The sequence below is a fragment of the Pristis pectinata genome, chromosome 5 (genome assembly GCF_009764475.1).
Source record: "Pristis pectinata isolate sPriPec2 chromosome 5, sPriPec2.1.pri, whole genome shotgun sequence".
Taxonomy (NCBI): Eukaryota; Metazoa; Chordata; class Chondrichthyes; order Rhinopristiformes; family Pristidae; genus Pristis; species Pristis pectinata.
In genome coordinates this window covers 93,030,073-93,053,518 of record NC_067409.1, presented here as the reverse complement: position 1 = coordinate 93,053,518, position 23,446 = coordinate 93,030,073, and the positions used below count along the sequence as shown (strand labels likewise).

The 23,446-nt window shown below is 40.4% G+C and overlaps 2 protein-coding genes across 3 annotated transcripts in view; both read right to left on the bottom strand.

The window, feature by feature from the left end:
* The window catches only part of fyco1a (FYVE and coiled-coil domain autophagy adaptor 1a), a 219,484-nt gene that overhangs the window by 167,792 nt on the left and 28,246 nt on the right, over positions 1-23,446 (bottom strand). The gene's annotated exons all lie outside the window — the stretch shown is intronic.
* LOC127570996 (C-C chemokine receptor type 4-like) lies at positions 726-21,708 on the bottom strand. Its single transcript, XM_052016967.1, is given in 4 exon segments — positions 726-959; positions 2,002-2,017; positions 2,655-3,177; positions 21,522-21,708. Coding segments are annotated over 4 exon segments (960 nt in total).

Here is a 23,446-nt window from a genome sequence, read left to right as displayed (position 1 = left end):
AAGCATTTTACATTTGAATGTTTAGACAGTTTAAAATGGACATCATAGCAATCCAAATCACACAATCGAAAACTATAGTCTAGCCGCATTCAGTTATTGTGGGAATATTATTGTCAGAATGACTCCCCTTTGTGAAGGGAGATTTTGAATGGTGGGGGTGGTGATTAACTAGCCAATTCTGTCTTGGTGAGTGCTGTGATATTGAGAGGTTCACTCTTTCCTTCAATGACAATGAACACCCATCGAATCAGAAAACTAAGCATTTAGCATTTACCCTTGGATCATGCCTGCCAGATGTCACTGTTTCCAAGTCTGGGGTCTCAGTTGGATCAGTGCTTTGACCAAAAATGAGCCCGTGGAAAATTGGGAAGTAGAGTCACAAACTGAGATTAACTGACATGTGTATGTGTGTCCCTCTTGTTCCCCTCACTTTCCCTTCTTGTGTCTGGGGTGCAGAAAAGGGCTTGATGAAACTTTTTTTTTACATTTTCAGATCTTAGCAAGATGATATCTTCAATCATGGGATAGATCCCTGCAGTTAAGCTCCATTTCTGCCAATGGTCAGTGAAGGTTGGACTGGCCTCAGCAGTCATATCCAGGCCAGCAACCTCCATGATGCATGAAGGCCCAAGGCAGCTGGGATCTATCATTCAGAGTGCCTGACTTTGATAAATCTGATCAGGTGGGTCATAAAGAATCTGTTCCAGACATTACATTCGACTACGTCAGAAATCTACCAGAATAGCAAGGATAATTGGCCCTACGCTTCTAATACTGTTTAATATCTGAATAATTTTGAGAGCAGTTCTATTTGGTGCTGCACTGTTGACTTCTTTGCAAGTTTTCAAATAGGGGAACCTTTCACCTGCAACCCTGATTAAATGTTCTCTGAACTTTGTACCCATAAAAACCTAAAAGAAAGGATTTAGATAACAATGGAAATAAGCAATGTTTTGACAAATGAAAAGTGTGTAAATCATAGTGAGTATTTACAGTGCAGTTGAAAAGGAAGGGACCTGTAAATCAGACAAGGACAATAGGAAAATAATTATATTGTAAGGTGCCCAAAACAAAAATAACCACAATGTAAAAGGTAACCTTCACTGTATTGTGCTTCTTCCAAGCTTTGCACTTAACAACAGTGTTGGATATTTTGGAATTGGAATTGGAATTGGTTTATTATTGTCACTATACTTGGTGCATGTGTGGCCTGTTCCTCGCTCCTCTAGCTCGAAAATCATTCATGCCGTCTTCCAGTTCATCTGGGGATCCAAGATGGAGCGGGTCCGACAGGTCGCCATGCACAAGTCCCTGGACAATGGGGGCAAAAGTGTCCCCAGTATCGCCCTTATCCTGATGACCACCTTCGTCTGTGGCTGCATCAGGCTGTGTGTGGAACCAAAGTACTTAGGCACCAAGTGTCACTACGTGCTGAGGTTCTACCTGTCCCCGGTGTTGCAAGGGATGGGCCTGGCCCCGTTGCCGTGCAATGCCCCAGTCAGCTGGACTTTGCCGCACTACCTGTCCTTCGTGGAAAAGTTCTTCCAGACCAATACCTTTGACCACAAGTCCATCAGGCAGTGGTCAGCACGGAACATCCTGCAGACACTGCAGGAGAAGGGCTCGATGGATACTGTGGGGTGGTTCCCTGAGCAGACTGTCCAGACCAATCTGGCAGAATGCCTCATTGCCAGAACTCACCAACAAACACCAAGACCTCGTTTGGCTAGCGGTGAGAGGGGCCCTCCCAGTCATATCCTTCCTGCCTGGTCGGAACATCAGTCCCAGCTTGCGCTGTCCCCGAGAGGACTGCACTGGGGACGAGACAGTCACCCACCTCTTTGCGGGCTGTGGGTTTGTGAGGAGGGTGTGGCGAAAGATGCAAGGGTCCTTTTCATGGTTCATCCCCAGCAGCTGCGAAACAGAGGATTTTCTGATCTACAGGCTGTTCCCGGGGACACACACAGAGACAGACATCAACTGCTGCTGGAAGGTCATCAACTTGGTGAAAGATGCCCTTTGGTCTGCCTGACACTTGGTGGTCTTCCAGCACTGCGAGATGTCCGTAGGGGAATGCTGCCGACTGGCACATTCCAGGCTGCAGGAGTATGTGCTGAGGGACGCACTGAAGCTGGGTGCAGCCAGCGCGAGGGCTCGGTGGGGAAGGACGACAGTTTAGGGTTCTTCTGCCACTGGGGAGGGAGGGGCGGGGTCAGGCGAGAAAGCCCCTCAAATATTGTAAATATGGGACTGGGTAGCCCCCAGGGAGCCACATGCGTGGCATCAGTGCTGTGTTGTTTATATAAAAAGGTAACACTAATGATTGATCTGTACAAGAATGTAAAGGCATGCACTGTTTCATAATTGTATATAGTTTGTCTTTTATTATGAATAAAGTTTATTTTGTTACAAAAAATTATTGTCACTTGTACCGAGGTATGGTGAAAACCTTGTCTTGTATACCGTTCATACAGATCAATTCATTACGCAGTGGATTGAGGTAGTACAGGGTAAAACAAATCAGAATGTAGAGTAAAATGTCCCAGCTACAGAGAAAGTGCATTGCAGGTAGACAATAAGGTTCAATGTCATAATGAGGTAGATTGTGAGGTCAAGAGTCCTTCTTATCATAAGATTTTTTATAGTAAGACAACACAATTACAATGAAAGGGATTAAGAAGAACAAGATATTTTGCTGATAATACCCTAACAGTTGCCATATTAGTTCACTCCCCTTTGGATAGATACTTCCACAGGAAAAGCTTTGATCTACGCTGACTATGATATCTGCAAAGATCATTTCAGTGGCCAAGATACTAATGCACCAAACTACCAAACAGGCCACCACACCATAGCAGAGCTTTCTGATTCTCACAGCGGGCAGAGCATGAACCACTGCAAAGTATTGGTCCACAGTCATCAATGTCAGCAGCAGGATTCCACTGTGGTAGCCGCCAAAGAAGATCAAAGTGATTATCTTGCACGTGGTCTTGCCGAAGATCCATCCGTGTGTATGATCCACAGCCCAGAATGGAAGTGAGCAGGCAAAAAGCAGATCAGAGGTGACCAGATTCAAAATAAAGATGACTGTGGTAGCTTTTGGCTTCTTGTATCTCATCAAGATCCACAAAATTAAAATATTCTGAATCAGGCTGAAATTAAAGTCAAGTACAAGACCTGTGAGAAGGTGCAAAAGAATTTCACCAGGGTGCTGCCTGGATTAGAAGGTATTAGCTATAAAGAGAGGATGAACAAATTTGGGTTGTTTTCTCTGAAGCGTCAGAGGCTGAGGGGAGACCTGATAGAGGTTTATAAAATTGGGGAAGGCATAGATAGGGTAGATAGTCAGTTATAGTCTTTTTTCCCAGGGTAGAAATGTCAAATACTAGAGGGCATTGCTTTAAGGTGAGAGGGGGTAAGATTGAAGGGGATGTGCAGGGCAAGTTTTTTTAATGCAGAGTGAGGTAGGTGCCTAGAAAGTGCTGCCAGGCTGGTGTTCGAAGCAGACACAATAGTGGCATTTAGACCTGCACATGAACATGTAGGGAATGGAGATCTATGGATCATGTGCTGGCAGATAGGTTTAGTTTAATTTGGCATCTTGGTCAAACAGATATTGTGGGCTGAAGGGCCTGTTCCTGTGCTGTTCCTATGTTCTATTTTTCTGACACTTGTTTGAAACTCAGTGACTCATTGTGCAGATTCATTTGTCAGCTAATTTGGAATCGCACTTTATAATACCACTGCAGTTTGCTTTGGATACCCAAAAAAGGAAGTGTATTAAGTCACCTCGGAGACACAAGAAATTCTGCAGATGCTGGAACCTGCATCACTACACAAAAAGTGCTGGAAGAACTCAGCTGCTGTCTGACCTGGTGAGTTCCTCCAGCACCTTTTGTCTATTGTATTACGCCATGCTACATTTCAGAAAACTTGATTTTGGAACCACAGCATTTATAGAGTCACTGTTTCTTCTAGTGTGCCACCTTTCTCCTCCCAACTCTGGCCCTGACATCCTCATTCAAGATTATGGAAATTAATCTGAAATTATCCAACATGCTGAAAGTGATTAATGCCCCTTGAAAGTTATTGCCCCTTTGGGCCAATAATTTATGACATTGCTGTCACTAAAGTTGTCCTTGCTTTCATTGAATAAATTCTGCTTCATAATACTTCACCCAAATCATTCGATCCATAGTGTGGTTTACAGCTCGTGGTTTGCAGAGACTTCACAAGATTTATATGCAAATTTTTGAATGGCTAATTCATGGTAAGTGTTGAATATGTAGTTTAGAAGTGAAGATTTTGAGGTTCACTTTAAAGAACATTTGAAGCGGCAACCTCAAAACTTTTGCTCCCAGTTGTTTGCAGAAGAGGAAGAAATCATGACCATTACCAATTACCAAGGTCAATGATGAGGTTTAGAAATTGCATCAATTTCTTGACGACATCCTACAACCCTGCATTGAACATTTTATGAGATTCTTGGCTGTTTCAGCTGGAATTTCTGGCAGCTAAGAATTATCTGGGAATATCAGGAAAGTTCTGTAACCAACACAAAAATAACAGAGGTTCCATAATTTTCCATTTATGAAACAGAATTTAGCCCTCTCTGGTATAATCTGGAAATTACTATTGTTTCTTCAAACAAAAATGACCTCGGGTAAAAATGGAAAGGTCTGGAAATACTCAGCGCTCACTTACTGAGTAATTCCAGCACTTATTGTGTTTATTTTGGATTTCCAGCATCTGCAGTTTCTTTATCAAGACCTTAGATAAACAAGTTTTGGATTAACACTCATTGACACTTAAATGATAGAAGAATATCATTCATATTTAATTGGTCTTCTCATTTTTCAGGAACTGTACGTTATTGGCCAGGCAAATATTTACTACCCATTCCCAATTTCCCTTGAAAAATGTTGGTGAGTGACTTTTTAGAATCATTGCCAAGTCCTTTTGATACTCTCACACTACCACTGAATAGAGATCTCCATGGTTTAGATCCAGTGTGGAAGGGACAGTGATATATTTCCAAATCACGTGGTGTGCGACTTGGAGAGGAACATCCAGATTGTGGTACTCCGTGCACTTTCTTGAGCATCAAGGTCACAGGTTTTGTAGGTGCTGTCAAAGTATCTAAGTGAGTAACTGCAATGCCCTCTGTAAATTGATGGTGAAGGGTGAAAGATGATGCACCCCAGTCAAGTGGCTGCCTTGTCCTGAATGGTGCCTAATTCTTGAGTGTTGTTGGAGCTGCACTCATCTAGGTAGATGAAGGGTATTACATCATACTTGTGACTTGAGCCTTCTCGATGATGGAAAAGATTTGTAGATTCCGTTGATGTGTCACTCACCACAGGATTGCTAGTCTCTGACCTGCTCTTGAATTCATAGTATTTTCATGGCTGGTCCATAGTGGCTTCCAGGATGTTGGCAGTGGGGATTTGGTGATAGTAATATTCCTGAATTTCAAGAATAGGTGCTTAGACTCACTCTATTGAGATGGACATTGCCTGACACTTCTGTGGTCCAAATGGTATTCACCAATTAACAGCCCATTCCTGAATGTTGTATAGGTCTTGCTGCATGAAAATTTAGGCTATGGAGTTGCAAATGGAATTGAATGTTGTGTAATCATCAGCAAACATTTTTACTTCTGACCTTATGATGGAATGAAGGAAGGTCTATGCAGAAGCAACTGTAAGCAGTAAGGCTAAGGATACTGCCCTGAGGAAGTCCTGCTATGATGTCCCAGCATTAGGATGATTGGCCTCTGATAACTACGGGCACCTTCCTTTGGAGTGCTTCCCCTTTGATGCCAAGACAAATGCTGCCCTGATGTCAAAAGCAGTCATCTCACTTCACTTCTGGCATTCAAAGCCTGGACCAAGACTATGATGAGGGCTAGAGTGGACTCATCCTGGTGCATTCCAAACTGAGCATCCATGAGCAGGCTATTGATAAGTTGGTGCCACTTTACAACTCTGTCATGCCACCCTTCCTTACTTTGCTGGTGAATGAGAGTAGGCCAACTGAGCAGCAATTAGCAGGAGTGGAATTGCCTTTTTGTGAACAGGACATTCTCGATTTATGCCAATTGTACCAGAACAGCTTGGCTAGAGGTGCAGCTAGTTCTGGAACACAGGTCATTGGTACCACAGCTGAATTGCTGTTGGTTCCCATAGTCTTTAGTGTATTCAGTGCTCTCAGCTATTTGTGGAGTGAATTGCATTGGCAGAAGACTGGCTTCTGTGATGCTGAGGATCTTAGGATGGAGCTGAGATGGCTCATCTACTTGGCACTTCTGGCTGGACAAGTTGTGAAGGCTTCAGCTTTGCCTTTAGCTCACACATTCTGAGCCTGCCTTTCATTGATGATGGAGGTATCTTTGAGCTTCATTCTCCCATTAGTCCTTTAATTATTCATTATCATACATGTCTAGATGTGGCAGGACTGCAGGGCTTTGTCGTGATCCATTGGTTGTTAGGTGGCTCAGCCCTGTGTACCGCATGCCACTTCTGTTGCTTGGCGCAAATATAGTCCTCTATTCAGCTTCACTGGGTTGTGACCTCATCCTGGTGTTGCTCCTGGCTTGCTATTACACTTTCCTTATTGAACCAAGGTTGATCTCCTGACTTGATAGGAAAGGTAAAGTGAGTCAGTTCAGTCAGCTTAGTCAGTGCTGGTGCTACCAAGCTACCCCAAAGTGATGGATAATAAAGATTCCTACACAGAGTATATTCTGTGTACTTGTTACTGTCAGTTCTTCTTCTGGGTATTGATTCATCAGCCTGAGGAGGATTGAGCAGAAGATAGCAGAAGGTTGAGGCATATTTGATTAATATATGTGTCCCATTATCATGTCTTCCAGTGCTCACACACTGAAAGTATTTAGTTGTTTTAATCTTTAATTTAGAGAAAAAGTTGTTTTCTTTATATAGCAAGTATATTCCCCTCTAAACAGCTTCCACAATTCTTTCCAAGGTTTACTGCTTCCACAATTCACATAAAATCTGTATCAAGGACGTTCACCACGAAACCTTCTTCATTTCTAAAGTTCCAGAGTTTGGTTGGCACAGTGACGCAGTTAGTAGAGCTGCAGCCTTTCAGTGCCGGTGACTTGGGTTCAATCCTGACTTCAAGTGCTCTCTGTGTAGAGTTTGCACACTCTCCCTATGACCATGTGGGTTTCCACCAAGTGCCCAGGTTGGTAGGTTAATTGGTCACTGTAAATTTGCTCCTAGCTTGAAGGTAGAGGTAGAATATGGTAGAAGTTGATGAGAATGTGGGGAGAATAAAAAAGAAATGGTATTAATGTAAAATCAGTGTAAATGGGTGGTTAATCGTGGGAGTGGACTTGGTGGACTGAAGAGCCTGTTTCTGTGCTGTATCTTTCAAATGACTCTTATAGGTCTTGCTAAGGATATTTACAAATCATAACAATGTTTACATCTACGGCCTTTATACACATTTTTGCAAGTGCTGAATATAAAAACTTAACTAACTTGCTTCCTTTTAAGCTTTTTTTTGTATAATCAATGTAGCCTGTTTGTCTTCTAAGTGGCACATATACTGTATGCATTGTCAATTGTTTTTCTATAGTAGATAGAAACATTTTGAAGAGGATGCACACAGATGCCAAATGAATGAGAAAGGGAAATGAAAATAAAAAAACTGCAAAAGCTGGAAATCTGAAATAAACACAAAAAGTGCTGAACACATTCAGCAGGTCACACAACATCTGTGAAAAGAAAAACAAAGTTAACAGAATGAGAAAGGGAATTGATTAGAATTCCAGCTTTCCTTGTAATTTGACAGATCATCTGAGCCTCAGAGAAAGAGAGCGGGTATCTATAATGCTTTCCCCCCCCCCCCCCCCCTTATTTTCTGCTGATCACTTGCCGATGTTCAGACAAGAGATTGGAAAAAAGTGTACCAAAATTATTAGTGCCTGTGTATACCATGACCTATTCCCAACATTCAGAAGATAGTTCCAGGCAAATAATATATTTAAATGCATCAGTACAAGGTAGAGTTAAATTTGATTTCCACATTGCTATAGTTAGTATGGTTAAAAGATATTCACTTTGCTAGAAAATATTTTAGACCATCCTTAATAATGAATCGTACTATATTAGAGCAAGTCACTTTCTAATTAAATGCCTTAGATTCACTACATGGATTTTCAAAGTATAACATAGTGAAGTAACAACCCTTCTAATGTACATATACAAGTTTTGCATTAAATGTATAACTCTTTTCAGGAATTTTCCCTTCTAATATACATGCACATGCTTTGCCAAGTAGTTCTTCATTCAAGTACCTTTTCAAGCAACTGCTAAACTACCTGTCAATTACTGTACCTTCTCAAGCTCCTCTCTTTCCAAAATACATATGAAACTACATATCCTCATAACCTTCTAATGCGCGTTGTCAGATAACTCTCCCAAAAAGTACACATAAAACATTTACCATACATAACTTATGGCTTTATGTGATTTCTGTTTGACAAAGAATGTTTTTATGTAATTCAGACGTGAAATTACTTGGTATTGTTAATACACCCATTTTAGAAAGACAGCAAGCATTCCCCATTCCTATTATTACAAAGTATGTATATATACCAACTCTGTCAAACATATTTGTCTCTAAATTACATTTAGCAATCTGGGAAGGGGACTTTCTTTCTGAAATGCAGGCTCATAACTTTCCATCTTTCTAAAATTAACATGCATGCATTCCTTTTTAATGTACATGTGTAAACGTGATTTTTTGAATTTTATCTTTTGACGTTCCCTTTGACAAATGTTGGAGGACACCTTATTTTGTAAAGGGCAGATGTTCTTACATACCCTGCCAGCAAACTTAAATCCCTTTCGCCAAATTGGTCTAAAATGCAGCTGAACATTAAATATCTTGCCTTCTAAGGTTGACGTGCAAAACATATCCATTATTTCCCATTCCAGAGTGCACCCTTAAATTCTGTCAAATTTCTGTACATCATTCACCAGCCTTGACCATAATATTCCCTGCCAACAGATTTCTGCAAATTCTTTAAGCGAGCCCAAGGACAAAGAACACAGGCAAATAGCGAACCGTCTCTTCTGAAGTACACTTACAGCTGTCACAAACCAGCAACAAAAGAAACACACTGAGCATGATTTAGTGTTAAAAACTATTTTATTAATCACTACTTATGATAATACATAAAATAAAAGTAAAAATGTTAGTATGTTAGAATTCAAAAATGTTAAACCTCGAACGTTAACCCCAAAACTAAACTCTTCGTGTGTGTGTGGCAAAGTCCAAAACTCCCAGTTCCGGAATGGTTCTTAAAGTTCAGTTCTGCAAGCCATAAGGTGAAACATGAGCAAGGGCTTCTTCAACAACCACCGTTGTCTGAAGATAAGACGTAGACGTAGAGAAACATAGAGAGAGTAATTACGAAATCGAAATGTTCCACGATGGAACCCAAATGACACTTCAGTGTTTACTCGGTAGTGACTTCCTCACCCCGAAAAGCATCCGAATCGTGGTCATCCACACAAATACCTGTTTCCTTCTACAGGTCAGCAACAAAGTGAACTCCACCGGATTACTTCCAACTTCCATACATGGATTTCAGTGGCAGACACAGTTATAGTTTCTCATCCATCGATAGAGAAAACAAGCAGGCTGGTGTCTCTCTCCCTTCTCTCTCTCTCTCCTTCTTCTTCTGACTTCTTCAACAACGTCATTACGTCCTTTATCTTCTATTGACGTAAGCACGCCCCACACACACATACACACACACTCTCTATCATAAAGGGACTTTCACTGAGTCCGTAACACCTCCCACCTAAAAAAAAAATTTTCCCAAGAAAAATTTAACTGCGCATACAGTTAGTAATGTTAATAATTATCATGCTACACAACTACAGACTATCAGATTAGTACAGATATATGTTTCCCATTTAACATCGGGAAAGACAATCAGCAATCACATTATCTTTGCCTTTAATGTGAGCTATCATGAGATCAAACTCTTGCAAAATTAAACTCCAATTTAACAGCCTTCTGTTCTTGTTTTTGACTCGGCTCAGAAACACCAATGGGTTATGATCTGTATATACAGTCAATGGTTTCTGAGCGGTGCAAACATATACACTGAAATGTTGCAAGGCTAAAACAAGTGACAGTAATTCTTTCTCTATGGTGGAATAATTCTTTTGATGCTCATTAAATTTCTTTGAAAAGCTACAAGATGGTTAATATCATTAAGGTCACCCTTCTGCAACAACACAGCTCCTGCAGCTTCATCACTGGCATCCACTGCTAATGAAAATGGCTTTTCAAAGTCAGGTGTTTTGAGCACAGGATGGTAGCATAAAATGGCTTTCAGCTTCTCAAATGCTTCTTGACAAGAATCTGTCCAAACAAACTTTACTCCCTTCTTCAGAAGATTAGTTAGGGGAAGAGAAATATCAGCAAAATTTTTACAAAATTTTTGGTAATATCCAACCATTCCCAAAAATCTTCTAACAGTCCTCGTACCTGTGGGAATAGGGAACTCAGATATTGCTTGAACTTTTGCCTGAACAGGAGCTTGCTTGCCTTGACCTACAACATAACCAAGATATGTCACAGTGGCATGGCCAAATTCACTTTTAGCCAAGTTAACTGTAAGGTTAGCCTCAGAAAGTCTTTCAAACAACCTTTCTAACGCAGAGATGTGATCTTCCCAAGTATCATTCCCAGTCACTAAGTCGTCAATGTAGGCATCTGTATGTTTTAACCCATGAATCACTGAATTAATCATTCTTTGAAATGTTGCTGGAGCATTTTTCATTCCAAAGGGCAAAACATTGTATTCATACAATCCAGAAGGGGTTACAAAGGCTGAAATCTCCCTTCCTCTATCTGTTAATGGAACACACCAGTACCCTTTTAATAGGTCAATCTTTGTAAGAAGTTTTGCCTTTCCCACTCTATCTATGCAATCATCCACCCTAGGAATAGGGTAAGCATCTGACTTTGTTACAGCATTCACTTTCCTGTAATCTGTGCAAAATCTAACAGTTCCATCAGGTTTAGGTACAATAACACAGGGCGAACTCCAATTTGAAGTTGAATGTCTAATAATATCATTTTCCAACATGTATTTTTATCTCCTGATCAACAAGTTTACTTTTTTCCACATTCATTCGATATGGGTGTTGTTTGATTGGTTTTGCATCCCCAACATCAACATCATGGGTAATTATCGATGTTCTGTTTGGAACATCTGGGAACAGATTTTTAAATTTTAAAATTAATTCTCTCATCTGTTGTTTTTGTGAAACTTGTAAATGGTCCAACTTCGTTTCAAGGTTCTCCAGGATATTTTGGTTTTTTTAATTTCGATGGAACAATATTGGTCTAAATTGGCCTTCCTCAACATCAACATCAGGCATTCTAGAAACAACCTTTACATCATCCACCAAGGCCACAACTGAATCCCTCTCATAATAAGGTTTTAGCATGTTTACATGACAGAGTTGTGTTTTCTTGCGTCTATCTGGTGTTTTGATTATATATGTTAAATCAGTCACTCGAGATTCAATAACATAGGGTCCAGAAAAACGAGATTGTAATGGATTATTTTGGCTAGGGAAAAATACCAACACCTTTTGCCCCACTGCAAATGTCCTAGGCCGAGCACGTCTATCAAAATATGTCTTCATTCTTATCTGGCTAGTTTTCAAATTCTCTCTCGCTAGCTGGCAGACTCTCTCCAACCGAGTTTTAAATTTTTGGACATAGTCCAAAAGACTCAAGTGCACTTCCTCATTAACCCATTGCTCTTTTAACAATTCCAAAGGTCCTCTCACCCTATGTCCAAATACAAGCTCAAACGGACTAAATCCTATTGACTCCTGGATTGATTCTCTAATGGCGAATAAAAGTAAATGAATACCTTCATCCCAATCCTTTGTGTTTTCAAAGCAATAAGTCTTCAGCATATTTTTGAGAGTAGAATGAAATCTCTCCAGAGCTCCTTGAGATTCTGGGTGATATGCAGATGATACAATCTGCTTTGCTCCCAGCTCATAGACTAGTTGTTGAAAAAAATTTGACATAAAATTACTACCTTGATCAGATTGGATTTCTTTTGGCAAACCAAACAAGGTAAAAAATTTTAAAAGAGCCTTTGACACAGTCTTGGCCTTAATATTTCTGAGGGGTATTGCCTCTGGAAATCTAGAAGTGGCACACATGATGGTTAACAAATACTGATTTCCAGTCTTAGACTTTGGTAATGGGCCAACACAGTCCACAATCACCTTCGAAAAGGGCTCACCAAAAGCAGGAATTGGTTTCAACGGAGCCACAGGGGGTTTTTGATTTGGTTTACCTACCATCTGACATGTGTGACAGGTTTGACAAAACATCACCACATCTTTTCTCAAACCAGGCCAATAGAATTGTTTCAAGATCTTCCCTACAGTTTTATTCACACCAAAATGACCACCCAAAGGCATACTATGGGCCAGGTTTAAAATTTCATCCTTATAAACTTTTGGAACAACAACCTGATGAATAACTTCCCATTCCTCAGTAACAGGAACATGAGGAGGTCTCCATTTCCTCATTAACACTCCATTTTTGACTTAATATCCACTTGGCACTTTCTCAATCTCCTCACATGAGAGAGCTTTTTCTTTCAATTCTGTCAACTCAGGGTCCTTTGTCTGTTCCACCATAAAATCCTTCCTCTACAAAGACAAATCTTTAAATTCAGGCTCACTATAAGGATATTGATCCTCCAGTGAAGACAGAAAAGTCTCAGATAAGGCATCATAATTTTCTTCCTGTTTAGGACTGTCACAAGGAACCACATCAGACTGCACCGGACTGTCTGTCTTGGCTAATTCTTTAGCTCTAGCTCGAGTCACCACACATGATGGGTAAACATCTGGATCATTCTCAGACTCCTCAATCCTTGGTTTGGTCGTTAACTGTACCACAGGGACAATTTCTCCATCTGCAAGGTCATTTCCCAATAACAAAGAAACTCCTTCCACTGGCAACCTAGGTCTTATCCCTATCTCGACTGGTCCTTCTACGAACTTTGACTTTAAAATCACCCTGTGTAAAGGGACAGACATGGTGTCATCTGTAACGCCTCGTATTAGATTTACCTCACCAGTGTCACTTTCTTCACCAAAATTTAAAACACTGTCCAGCAAGAGAGATTGGCTAGCCCCAGTATCTCTAAGAATTTTCACTGGCACCTGGGGTGACTCATCATTCAGTGAAACAAAACCCTCTGATACATAAGAACGGAATTCCTTTCTCACCTCCTCCAACTTTTCCGCTTCTCCCTCTTGCAAGGACTGATCTTTAACAGCATCTCCTAAACCTTTTTGATTTTTAATTGCCTGAAAGCAAGCATTGGGCACAGCTTCCTTCCTTTTCTTCAAAAGGGCACAATTAGATATCACATGGCCAGGTTTCTTACAGTAATAACAAGTACGCTCAACAGGTCTCTCCAGCCCTGGCTTCTTTTCATCTTTTCCTTTTTGATTACCTCCCAATTTAATCTCCGGTTTACCTGGATTGTCCTTGTAGCTCTTTTGAAAGGTTTTAGGTTGTCCCCATTTGGATTTATGGGTTAAAGCATAATCATCTGCCAACCTAGCAGTTTCTTGTAAAGTTTCCACTGCCTTGTCATTTAAATATGTTGTTAATTCAGCTGGAACACATCTTTTAAAGTCTTCCACTAATATCAATTCTTTCAATTTATCAAAATCCCCATCTACATTTTTAGCCATGTACCATCGTTCAAAACATATTCTCTTTCCATTGGCAAATTCCATATAAGTCTGATCTGCAGATTTCCTCAAGTCTCTGAATTTTTGTCTATAAGCTTCAGGTACCAATCCATAGGCCTTCAATATAGCTTGTTTTACCTTGGTATAATCAGCTGCATCCTCAGCAGACAAAGCAGAATAAGCTTTTTGAGCTTTACCTTTAATCACACTCTGTACTATAAGAGCCCATCCTTTCCTTGGCCAGTTTGAACTCACAGCAACCTTTTCAAAATGTTGGAAATACTGATCAACCTGATCTTCTTCAAAAGGAGGGACTAATCGAACCTCCCTGCTGGCTGAAAAACCATCATCAGAATCAGATTCCGAACTCCTACGCTTCATTTGTAACTCATGCTGCCTCTGTTTTTCCTTCTCCTCTGCCTCAAACTTTAACCGAATTAGTTCCCGTTCCCGTTCAGCCTCTAACTTCATCTGAGTTAGCTTTTGTTCGGCCTCTATTTTGTTCTCGTTCAGCCTCTATCTTTAACTGGGTTTGCTCTCATTCGGCCTCTAATCTCTTTTGCTCTCGTTCAGCTTCTAATTTATTTTGCTCTCGTTCAGCCTCTATCTTTGCCAGCTGCACCTGTGCCTCAGAAATTGCTATTTCACTGCCAGGAAACTGTTTTAACACTTCCTTCTCAAACACCTTCTTTTCCACATAATGGCCAGCTATCAGTCTCTGAATATCTGCCTTTCTCATAGACTGCTTTACTTCTGTAAGGTTTAGCCTTGTAGCAATCTTTATCAAATCATCCTTTTTCGCCATCTCCAATCCCTTTTGGGTTGGTGACTCCAAAAATGCCTTAATATCCATTGCTGCTGGTTTCCACACACACAAGCCAATTAAAAAGAATTTATCAGACCTCCCTCAAAAATCTTTGGATTGAATCCCGAACAAATCTCGTCAGTCTGCGGAACAATCCCAGACGACACTCGTTAAGCTTGGGAACTATCCCGGACGAGCCCCCAATTTTGTCACGAACCAGCAACAAAAGAAACACACTGAGCATGATTTAGTGTTAAAAACTATTTTATTAATCACTACTTATGATAATACATAAAATAAAAGTAAAAATGTTAGTATGTTAGAATTCAAAAATGTTAAACCTCGAACGTTAACCCCAAAACTAAACTCTTCGTGTGTGTGTGGCAAAGTCCAAAATTTCCAGTTCCGGAATGGTTCTTAAAGTTCAGTTCTGCAAGCCATAAGGTGAAACATGAGCAAAGGCTTCTTCAACAACCACCGTTGTCTGAAGATAAGACGTAGACGTAAAGAAACATAGAGAGAGTAATTACGAAATCGAAATGTTCCACGATGGAACCCAAATGACACTTCAGTGTTTACTCGGTAGTGACTTCCTCACCCCGAAAAGCATCCGAATCGTGGTCGTCCACACAAATACCTGTTTCCTTCTACAGCTCAGCAACAAAGTGAACTCCACCAGATTACTTCCAACTTCCATACATGGATTTCAGTGGCAGACACAGTTATAGTTTCTCATCCATCGATAGAGAAAACAAGCAGGCTGGTGTCTTTCTCCCTTCTCTCTCTCTCTCCTTCTTCTGACTTCTTCAACAACATCATTACGTCCTTTATCTTCTATTGACGTAAGCACGCCCCACACACACATACACACACACTCTCTATCTTAAAGGGACTTTCACTGAGTCCGTAACACAGCTATTTACCTGTTAACAATTGGTTGTGCTTTACCTTACCTTGCAGGAGAGAGTGAATTGTATTGGTCTGTGTAATGCAATCTGTTTGCATGATATGCAGTGCGTACAAGTTGCTTGTTTTGTGTGGATCCTTGCATAAATATTAAATGTGTAATGATATGATGAATCTATGAATGCTAAATGAGATCTGGTTGACAGAGATTCAGTGATTGATGGGACTGTGGTGTTTTGAGTAATGTCTAAAGGTAATGATAAATTTGGTGGGATCCTTCTACTTACCTTGACCATACTTGTGTGATCATTGAGTTTTTTGCACCACCACCTCCAGGTCCTCGGATTGTTTCCTGGGATCGACTGCCATTGATAGCTCATTCCATTTCCTTCAGAAAGCTTATTTTAGTCCTCTGTGGATACGGCACATTTTTCCAGTTCTCCACGTCCTGCACCAAAGCCTCAGTTCATCATTGGAAAATCTTGGAGTCTGATCTCTCCTATGTTTAGAAAATCTTTTCCAGGTAAGAATGGCTTCTAATCTTTTGCCTTCTGCTACAGCCACTATGCTCCTTCCCTTTAAGAGAAACAGACAGGTTTTAAATATTTCAGAATAGCTTAAAGTGCTACAAGCCAGTCAAAACAATGATCATCTCAACTCACTGAATGTATTCAAAAACATATAAGTGAAGGGTAGCGTAAGGTTGGTGTGCTGCTCCTCCAACACCTCCTAAACCATGACTTCTCTCCCCAACAAGGTCAAGGACAGGAGGAGTATAAAACATCACCACCTCGGGTTTTCCTTCAGCTGGCACACCATTCTGTTGTAGAATTATATTGCTGTTCCTTCATCATCACTTGTCTAAATGCTGGAATGTTACCCAACAACACTGCAAAAGTACCATAAGCCAAAGGCTGCAACAGTTCAAGGTGGCAGCTCACCTCCGCCATCTCAAGAATATTTAGGGATGAGCACTAAATCCTGATCTTGCCAGCAGCCCTCAAATCCTGAAAATGAACAATTAAAAATGAAAGACACAAGAGACTGCAGATGCTGGAATCTGGAGCAACACACAATCTGCTGGAAGAACTCAATGAGTTGAGCAGCATCTGTGGCGGAGAAGAAATTGTCACGTTTCAGGTTGAAATCAGGCCCTGATGCAGGATTTCGACCCGAAACATTGACAATTCCTTTTCCCCCACCAACTACATCATTAAGTTCGCTGATGACGCAACAGTGGTGGGTCTCGTCAGTGACAATGATAAGTCTGCATATAGGATGGAGGTGGAGCAGCTAACAGCATGGTGTAGATTCCACAATCTCGCCCTCAATGTGGACAAAACAAAGGAGATGGTGATTGATTTTAGGAGGGCTGGCAAGCATGATCATACACCGCTGGCTATTGATGGTGCTGCTGTGGAGAGGGTCAGCAACATTAAGTTCCTGGGGGTTCACTTAGCGGATGATCTGGCCTCCACTATTAACACTGCAGCCATCATTAAAAAAGCCCAGCAGCGGCTTTACCCCCTCCGGAGACTCAGAAAGGCATCTGCTCTAGATCTAATAGGATGCTGAACAGCTTTTTCCCACAAGCAGTCAGGATCATAAATGGACAGTGTCCCCTTCCACTTCCACAGACAAGCTCTCCCTCCACACACACGTACGTGCTCACATTAATACAGAAGCAGTTTGATAGTTAGTTACCTGATACATTGAACTTCATCTCGAGCTGAATAAGCATTTATTAATACATAAATGCACTTTAACAGATATGAATATGTGGTGTTGATATGTTTTTTGTTTTGTTTTAGAGATGTTTTTATAGACTATTTTAGATATTTATCACTGTTCTTTTTGTTGCACTGATATGAGCTGGTGAGAAACAGTATTTCGTTTTTTTGTGTATGTAAATACTCAGAGAAATGACAATAAAGCAAATCTTGAAATCTTGAATCTTGAAATCAAAAATTCAGGTCAGATCTCCTCAAACTTTTTTGTTTGTCTTCAATATAAAGCGTATAACAAAGATCATTTCACTTCTTGTGTGTTTAATTCCTCAGTACATTCACAATCCATTGGTGATCATTATTCATCCACATTAATGTAATTCAGCATTCTTATGGAGACACAAGAGATTGCAGGTGCTGGAATCTGGAGCAAAAGAAAATAAACTGAAAGCATCTCAATAGTTCAGACAACATGTGTAGAGGGAAACAGCCAGTCGATGTTTCGGGTCGAAACCCTTCACATGCATTCATATGTTCTTTTACAATCAACTTATATATGCTGTCCTTTAATTTGTGCAAAATTTAAACCAATTGTAAGCAATGTCAAAATATAAAGCCGTCAGCACATTTAGCTCTGGAGTTGGTGCTTTTTTTTGCATTGTGCTTTCTCAATTCAAATCAAATCAATTCTAAGGCTGGGATACCTTAGGTGCTGCACCAATCCTTCTTTGCTTTGACTGCCAGTGACAGGGTTAAAGTTCTATGAAGATGTTTGTACATTTAGGTCAGATCAGGAGCCATAAATGAAGGATAGTAATTGATAAATAAAAAGGAAATTTGTTTACCAGACATTGGTTATAATGCAGAGTCTGGTAGTTGAGGCAAACAGTATGGATGTGCTTAGGGGAAAGTCAGACGAGGGAGAAAGAAATAAAGGAATAGGTTGAAAATTTTTGATTTGGGGTGGGTGGGGTTGTGAGAAAGTTCAAGTAAGATATAAAACACATTATTGGGATGAATAACTTGTTTCTGTCCTATGAATATATATGCTTCAATTGCTATGGAACTGACACATTTTACAAGGTAATCTTTATGACCAAGACCCAGAACTAGGAACCACAAATATATACTGGTAACTCATAAATCCATGACTGAATTACAATTGAAACTTAAGAGCTGTGCAAGGGAATTACACTCACAGCAAGTAGGAGACAAAAAAAAGAGCTCACATTGTAGTCAAGACTCTAATGTCACCTGTGACTGCACTGCTCCCTGCTGGAATACCGGAGCACAGAATCATCCCTATTAAATCAAATGCATGTGTGGAACTATGTTGTCTGTTATATCTCACATTATAACCACAGTCTGGTAAATAAATTTCTTTTGAGTTCCCGTTGTATTTATCAGTTATTATCCAACAGACTCCGTTTTCTTTTATTTTTCCTTTTTGATTTCCATTCCTCATGTCATGAGATTTCTCTATCTTGTTTCTTAAGAGGTATGGTAGAATTGCGGTTAAGTGACTAGACCAGCAACTGAGACATCAGTTCAAATTCCATCAAGTGTAGCTGGAGAACTTAAATTCAAGTTACTAAATAAAATCTGGAAATACAGAAAAAAAACAAGTACCATTCAAGAAATAACATCAGCTTCTACTTTGGTTGTTTCTTAAGGCTCTTCATCTTAATACCTCTGCTCTTACTTTGTCTCATATCCTGATTTCCAATCTGACTCCCTCTGAACATCAGATCTTTCCTCTTTCCTACCGTGAAGTCGTCATTCACTTACAAGCTTCTACTCTGGTTTCCAGCCTCTCCTGTTGCATTTTGTCGATGATGTATGGGACTGACATCAGTAAATCCCTGCTTATTGTGATATATCCCATAGGATCTTCAGAACTGTTGTACTACCTCCACATCACAAATCAGTCCTCACTTAAAACATCCGTTGCAGTCAGTGCTTGATTCAGTTCATTCAGTAACTCTGTTAACAGCTAATGCCTTAGAATCAGCAACCACTTCTCCAGAACTGGATCTAGCCTCATCTTCTGCAGTAATATCATCTGCGTCAGAATAAAACTTCCGATGATGAAAGTCTCAAAATAAAAACATACTCTGCTGATAACAGTCATGCAGCATTTGTGAATAGAAAAACAGTTAACATTTTAGACTGATAGTTTTTTATCAGAACCAGCAAAAGTTAGAAATCAAACATCTTAAGTTGCAGAGAATGAGGAGGGATTTAAAGAACAAAGAGAGCACTTGTCATTGAAATTATCTCACTGCAGAACTTCTTGCTGAGCCTTTTACCTTATATCATATCTGTGGATTCTTGTAATGACAAATCATCTTGAAACTCCGTTGAACTGACTTTCTCATATTTACCAAACAGATTACAAACTCTTCCAATTAGTTGTGACTGAGGATTGCAAATATTCTAACCTTTCAGAAAATGCAAAACCAATATCTAGCTGAAAGTCTGGAATCAGACTACTCATAATGAACTGTCCTTCACTCTGGGACATCTCTCCGCAGACTAATTCTCCGACCTGCTTGTTACCTTTCTTTGCAGGCTTGTTTTGCCTCCTTGTGATGGCCTCTACTGAAAACTCAAATAAATGACACCTTCTTCCCCTTTGTCATAGAGCCATTATAAAGCAACATTTTGTATACTTGCTGCCCTCAGGAAGCAGACAAGTCCCTATCTCTTGCTGGTCATCATTGCATATCACTTACTTTTCAAGGAAGTTATTAATGTCACAGAAAATACATTCTTCCTTGTTATTGCCAACTTGCTTTACTAACCCACTTCTGGGGATATTCCATTCCCCTTTTCCATCACATGGTTTCACACAATACTTGATTCAATCCACATAGCACTTAAAGTTTGCAGTGACACAACTTTAGGGTTAGTTCCTCCAAGAATGGTTTGCATTTCACTTTTCAGCTCAGGTTTCACATTCTTCTTCAGATGAACATTCAAGTTCCATTTGCAACTGTACCAGTGTGTCCCTTCCCGTACCTTGACTGCCACAGCCCACTGGGTTACACTTTGTCTCACTGGCTCAGGTAGTGAACCATTGATCCCCTATTTCCCATGACTACTGCAGCCTGTGAGCCTGGTCTGGCAATGTTTGTGTGTTACAGATTTCTGGGTACCTCTCAAACCCACCTGGCCTGTGGTCCACTTGGAAGGGACAAGGGGGCTCAAAATCATGAATGGCTTCTGCACCTCTTCACTGTCCAGTGATATGATTCTTTCAAAGAGATAATCTGAATGACTCAATCCTGGTCCATCTATCTGCACTGACAGTTTATCTTTCCCCTTAACTCAGAGGGTTCTTCCTGCATAGTTGCTCAACACCACTTTGCTCTGCCTCAGCAGAAAGTAGCTGAGGTATTTCCAATGCACATCCTGGTTTACAATGCCCGACTTGATGAATTATCAATATGCATGTCTTTCTTTGCTTTCTTAATCATTGAAGCTTGTAAAATGCATTGTCTGTGTGATCTTCCTCAGTTGTGCAGTTAATATCATTCAACATTGCCATCTCCACCTCCTCAATATCCAAGCTGACTGTGCATACCGTAGCCCTGTGGTACCATTCCTCATGTGTCCAAGGTAATAGTGGAGAGCTTCCTTTATCAAAGGCTGGAAAATCCCAACAGCAGTGGCTAGTAAGGTGTCATAACTGAAATTGATTCTTAAAAGTACACTACTCCTCATATATACCATAACATCCAGAGCAAAGATGCCCAATTAACTGGGAAATTATTGATCATTTCTATCACAGGTATATCATGGTTGCAATGTTTATTGCCAAATGGATGTATTGAAGAAACATATCACTTTGTAATCATAATGCACGGAACTTACTTAAAATCTCTCACCTCCACAAACAGGACGTTGTCTGTACCTAGAAGAATCAAGGGCACTCAGTTCACAGGAAGATCCAATCCCTTCCGTACCACCACATCACCCAACATTTCTGTAGTCAAAATATATCAAGAATATCTTTAATCAAAATGTAACAATCAACATCAATAATAATTTCATTCGTCAGTCAGAATTTTGTCTGTTACTCCACCTTGTTAACCCTATTACCTTTATGGGGTATCAACTCACATGTCAACCAAAGAGATGCTAAACTAGGGTTTAGTATAACTTAATCTTTATTAGCACTTGAGTTACTCACACATGTATACAACTTCTAACAACTTCACATTTGATTTACTGTTCAAACTTATCACTTCTTATACTAAATCAAAGCCTGGACTCAAATACTACCCATCTGAGATGAACTGGCCAGACCTATGGGTTCCAAACTCTGGGCTCTCCTTCTTGCGATAGTTTTTCCTGGGTTGTCGCTGTTGAAGTCCTTGCTGGCACCTATTTCATACATTTTCTTCTGGACTACTAGAGGGTTCGTTGGCATACCCCTGCCCAGGACCCTTATGAATCTGAGGTCATTCATTCGTAAGTAGGACACACATGTTCCTTTGTTCCCTTTTTCATCCTTAGCTTAAACTTGGACCCCATTAATGGTGATCACCCATCACACTTGACGGGATGGGGTAAAGGAGAACAATTGCTTTCTCATCAGACCAGAAAGGTCTTTAATTGTAAGGGTTCCTGTTCTTTGAAAATCATTAAATTGTCCCTTCCACAGGGTGACAGTTCCCAAAATATCCTCATTTATTTATTCTGTTCTCCAGATGGTTCATAGTGGAGTAATTTAAAATGGCATAGTTCACAGGGCTGTGTCAACAAAACTCTATTTCCTCACATTGAAACTGACCAGATGTTGATCATGTGAACTTCCTTGAAATTCCTTCACTGTGTTTTGCAGTTCCCAGCATATCTCACTCTCTCTCAATGAATCAGAGTACAGGAAGGAGATTGAGAGCTTAGTGACATGGTGTCATGACAACAACCTCAATGTCAGCAAAACAAAAGAGCTGGTCCTTGACTTCAAGAAGGAAGGCGGTGCACATGCTCCTGTCTACATCAATGGTGCTGAAGTCGAGAGGGTTGAGAGCTTCCAGTTCCTTGGAGTGAACATCACCAATAGCCTGTCCTGGTCCAACCATGTAGACACCATGGACAAGAAAGCTCACCAGTACCTCTATTTTGTCAAGAGACTAAAGAAATTTGTCATGTCCCCTTTGACACTCACCCATTTTTATTGATGCACCATAGAAGGCATCCTATCTGGATGCATCACAGCTTGGTATGGTAACTGCTCTGCCCGGGACTGCAAGAAACTGCAGAGAGTTGTGGATTTAGCTCAGCACATCACAGAAACAAGCCTCCCCTCCATGGACTCTGTCTATACTTCTCACTGCCTTGGTAAAGCAGCCAGCATAATCAAAGACCACACCCACCCTGGACATTCTGTCTTCTCCCTTCTCCCATCGGGCAGAAGATACAAAAGCTTGTAAGCACGTACCAGCAGGCTCAAGGACAGCTTCTATCCTGCTGTTATAAGACTACTGAACGGTTCCCTAGTACAATAAGATGAACTCTTGACCTCACAGTCTACCTCATTATGACCTTGCACCTCATTGTCTATCTGCACTGCACTTCTTCTGTATGTGTTACACTTTATTCTGCATTCTGTATTGTTTTACCTTGTACTACCTCAATGTACTGTGTAATGATCTGTATGAACGGTATACAAGACTAGTTTTTCACTGTTTTCTCTCTCTCCCTCTCTCCCCCTCACACTCCTCTCTTTGATCCATTGAGCATTTAGAGAATTGGATCACAATGAACATTGCCCATATTTCATCTCACACAACATAGACGTTTAAGTTTGCATCATGTTACAATTAATTTCTACAGCGCGTAGCCATACAAATAGCACTTAAATCATTTATTCCACTCATATATAAGGCATGAACATTCACCTTACACATGCTTGCTGGTTTTACAAATATCAATCATTCTGTTACCAACCTTCTCTAACATTCATCCGTATCTCTGCATGTACAGGAGATTGAGGGGTGACCTTTTCGAGGTGCATAAAATCATGAGGGGTAAAGCTAGCAAACATATACTGTCTTTTAACCAGGAAAAGGGAACAAAAAACTAGAGGGCATAGTTTAATGTGAGAGGTGAAAGATTTAAAAGGGACCTGAGTGGCAACTTCTTCACACAGTGGGTGCTGCGTATATGAAATGAGCTGCTAGAGAAAGTAGTTGAAGTAGGTA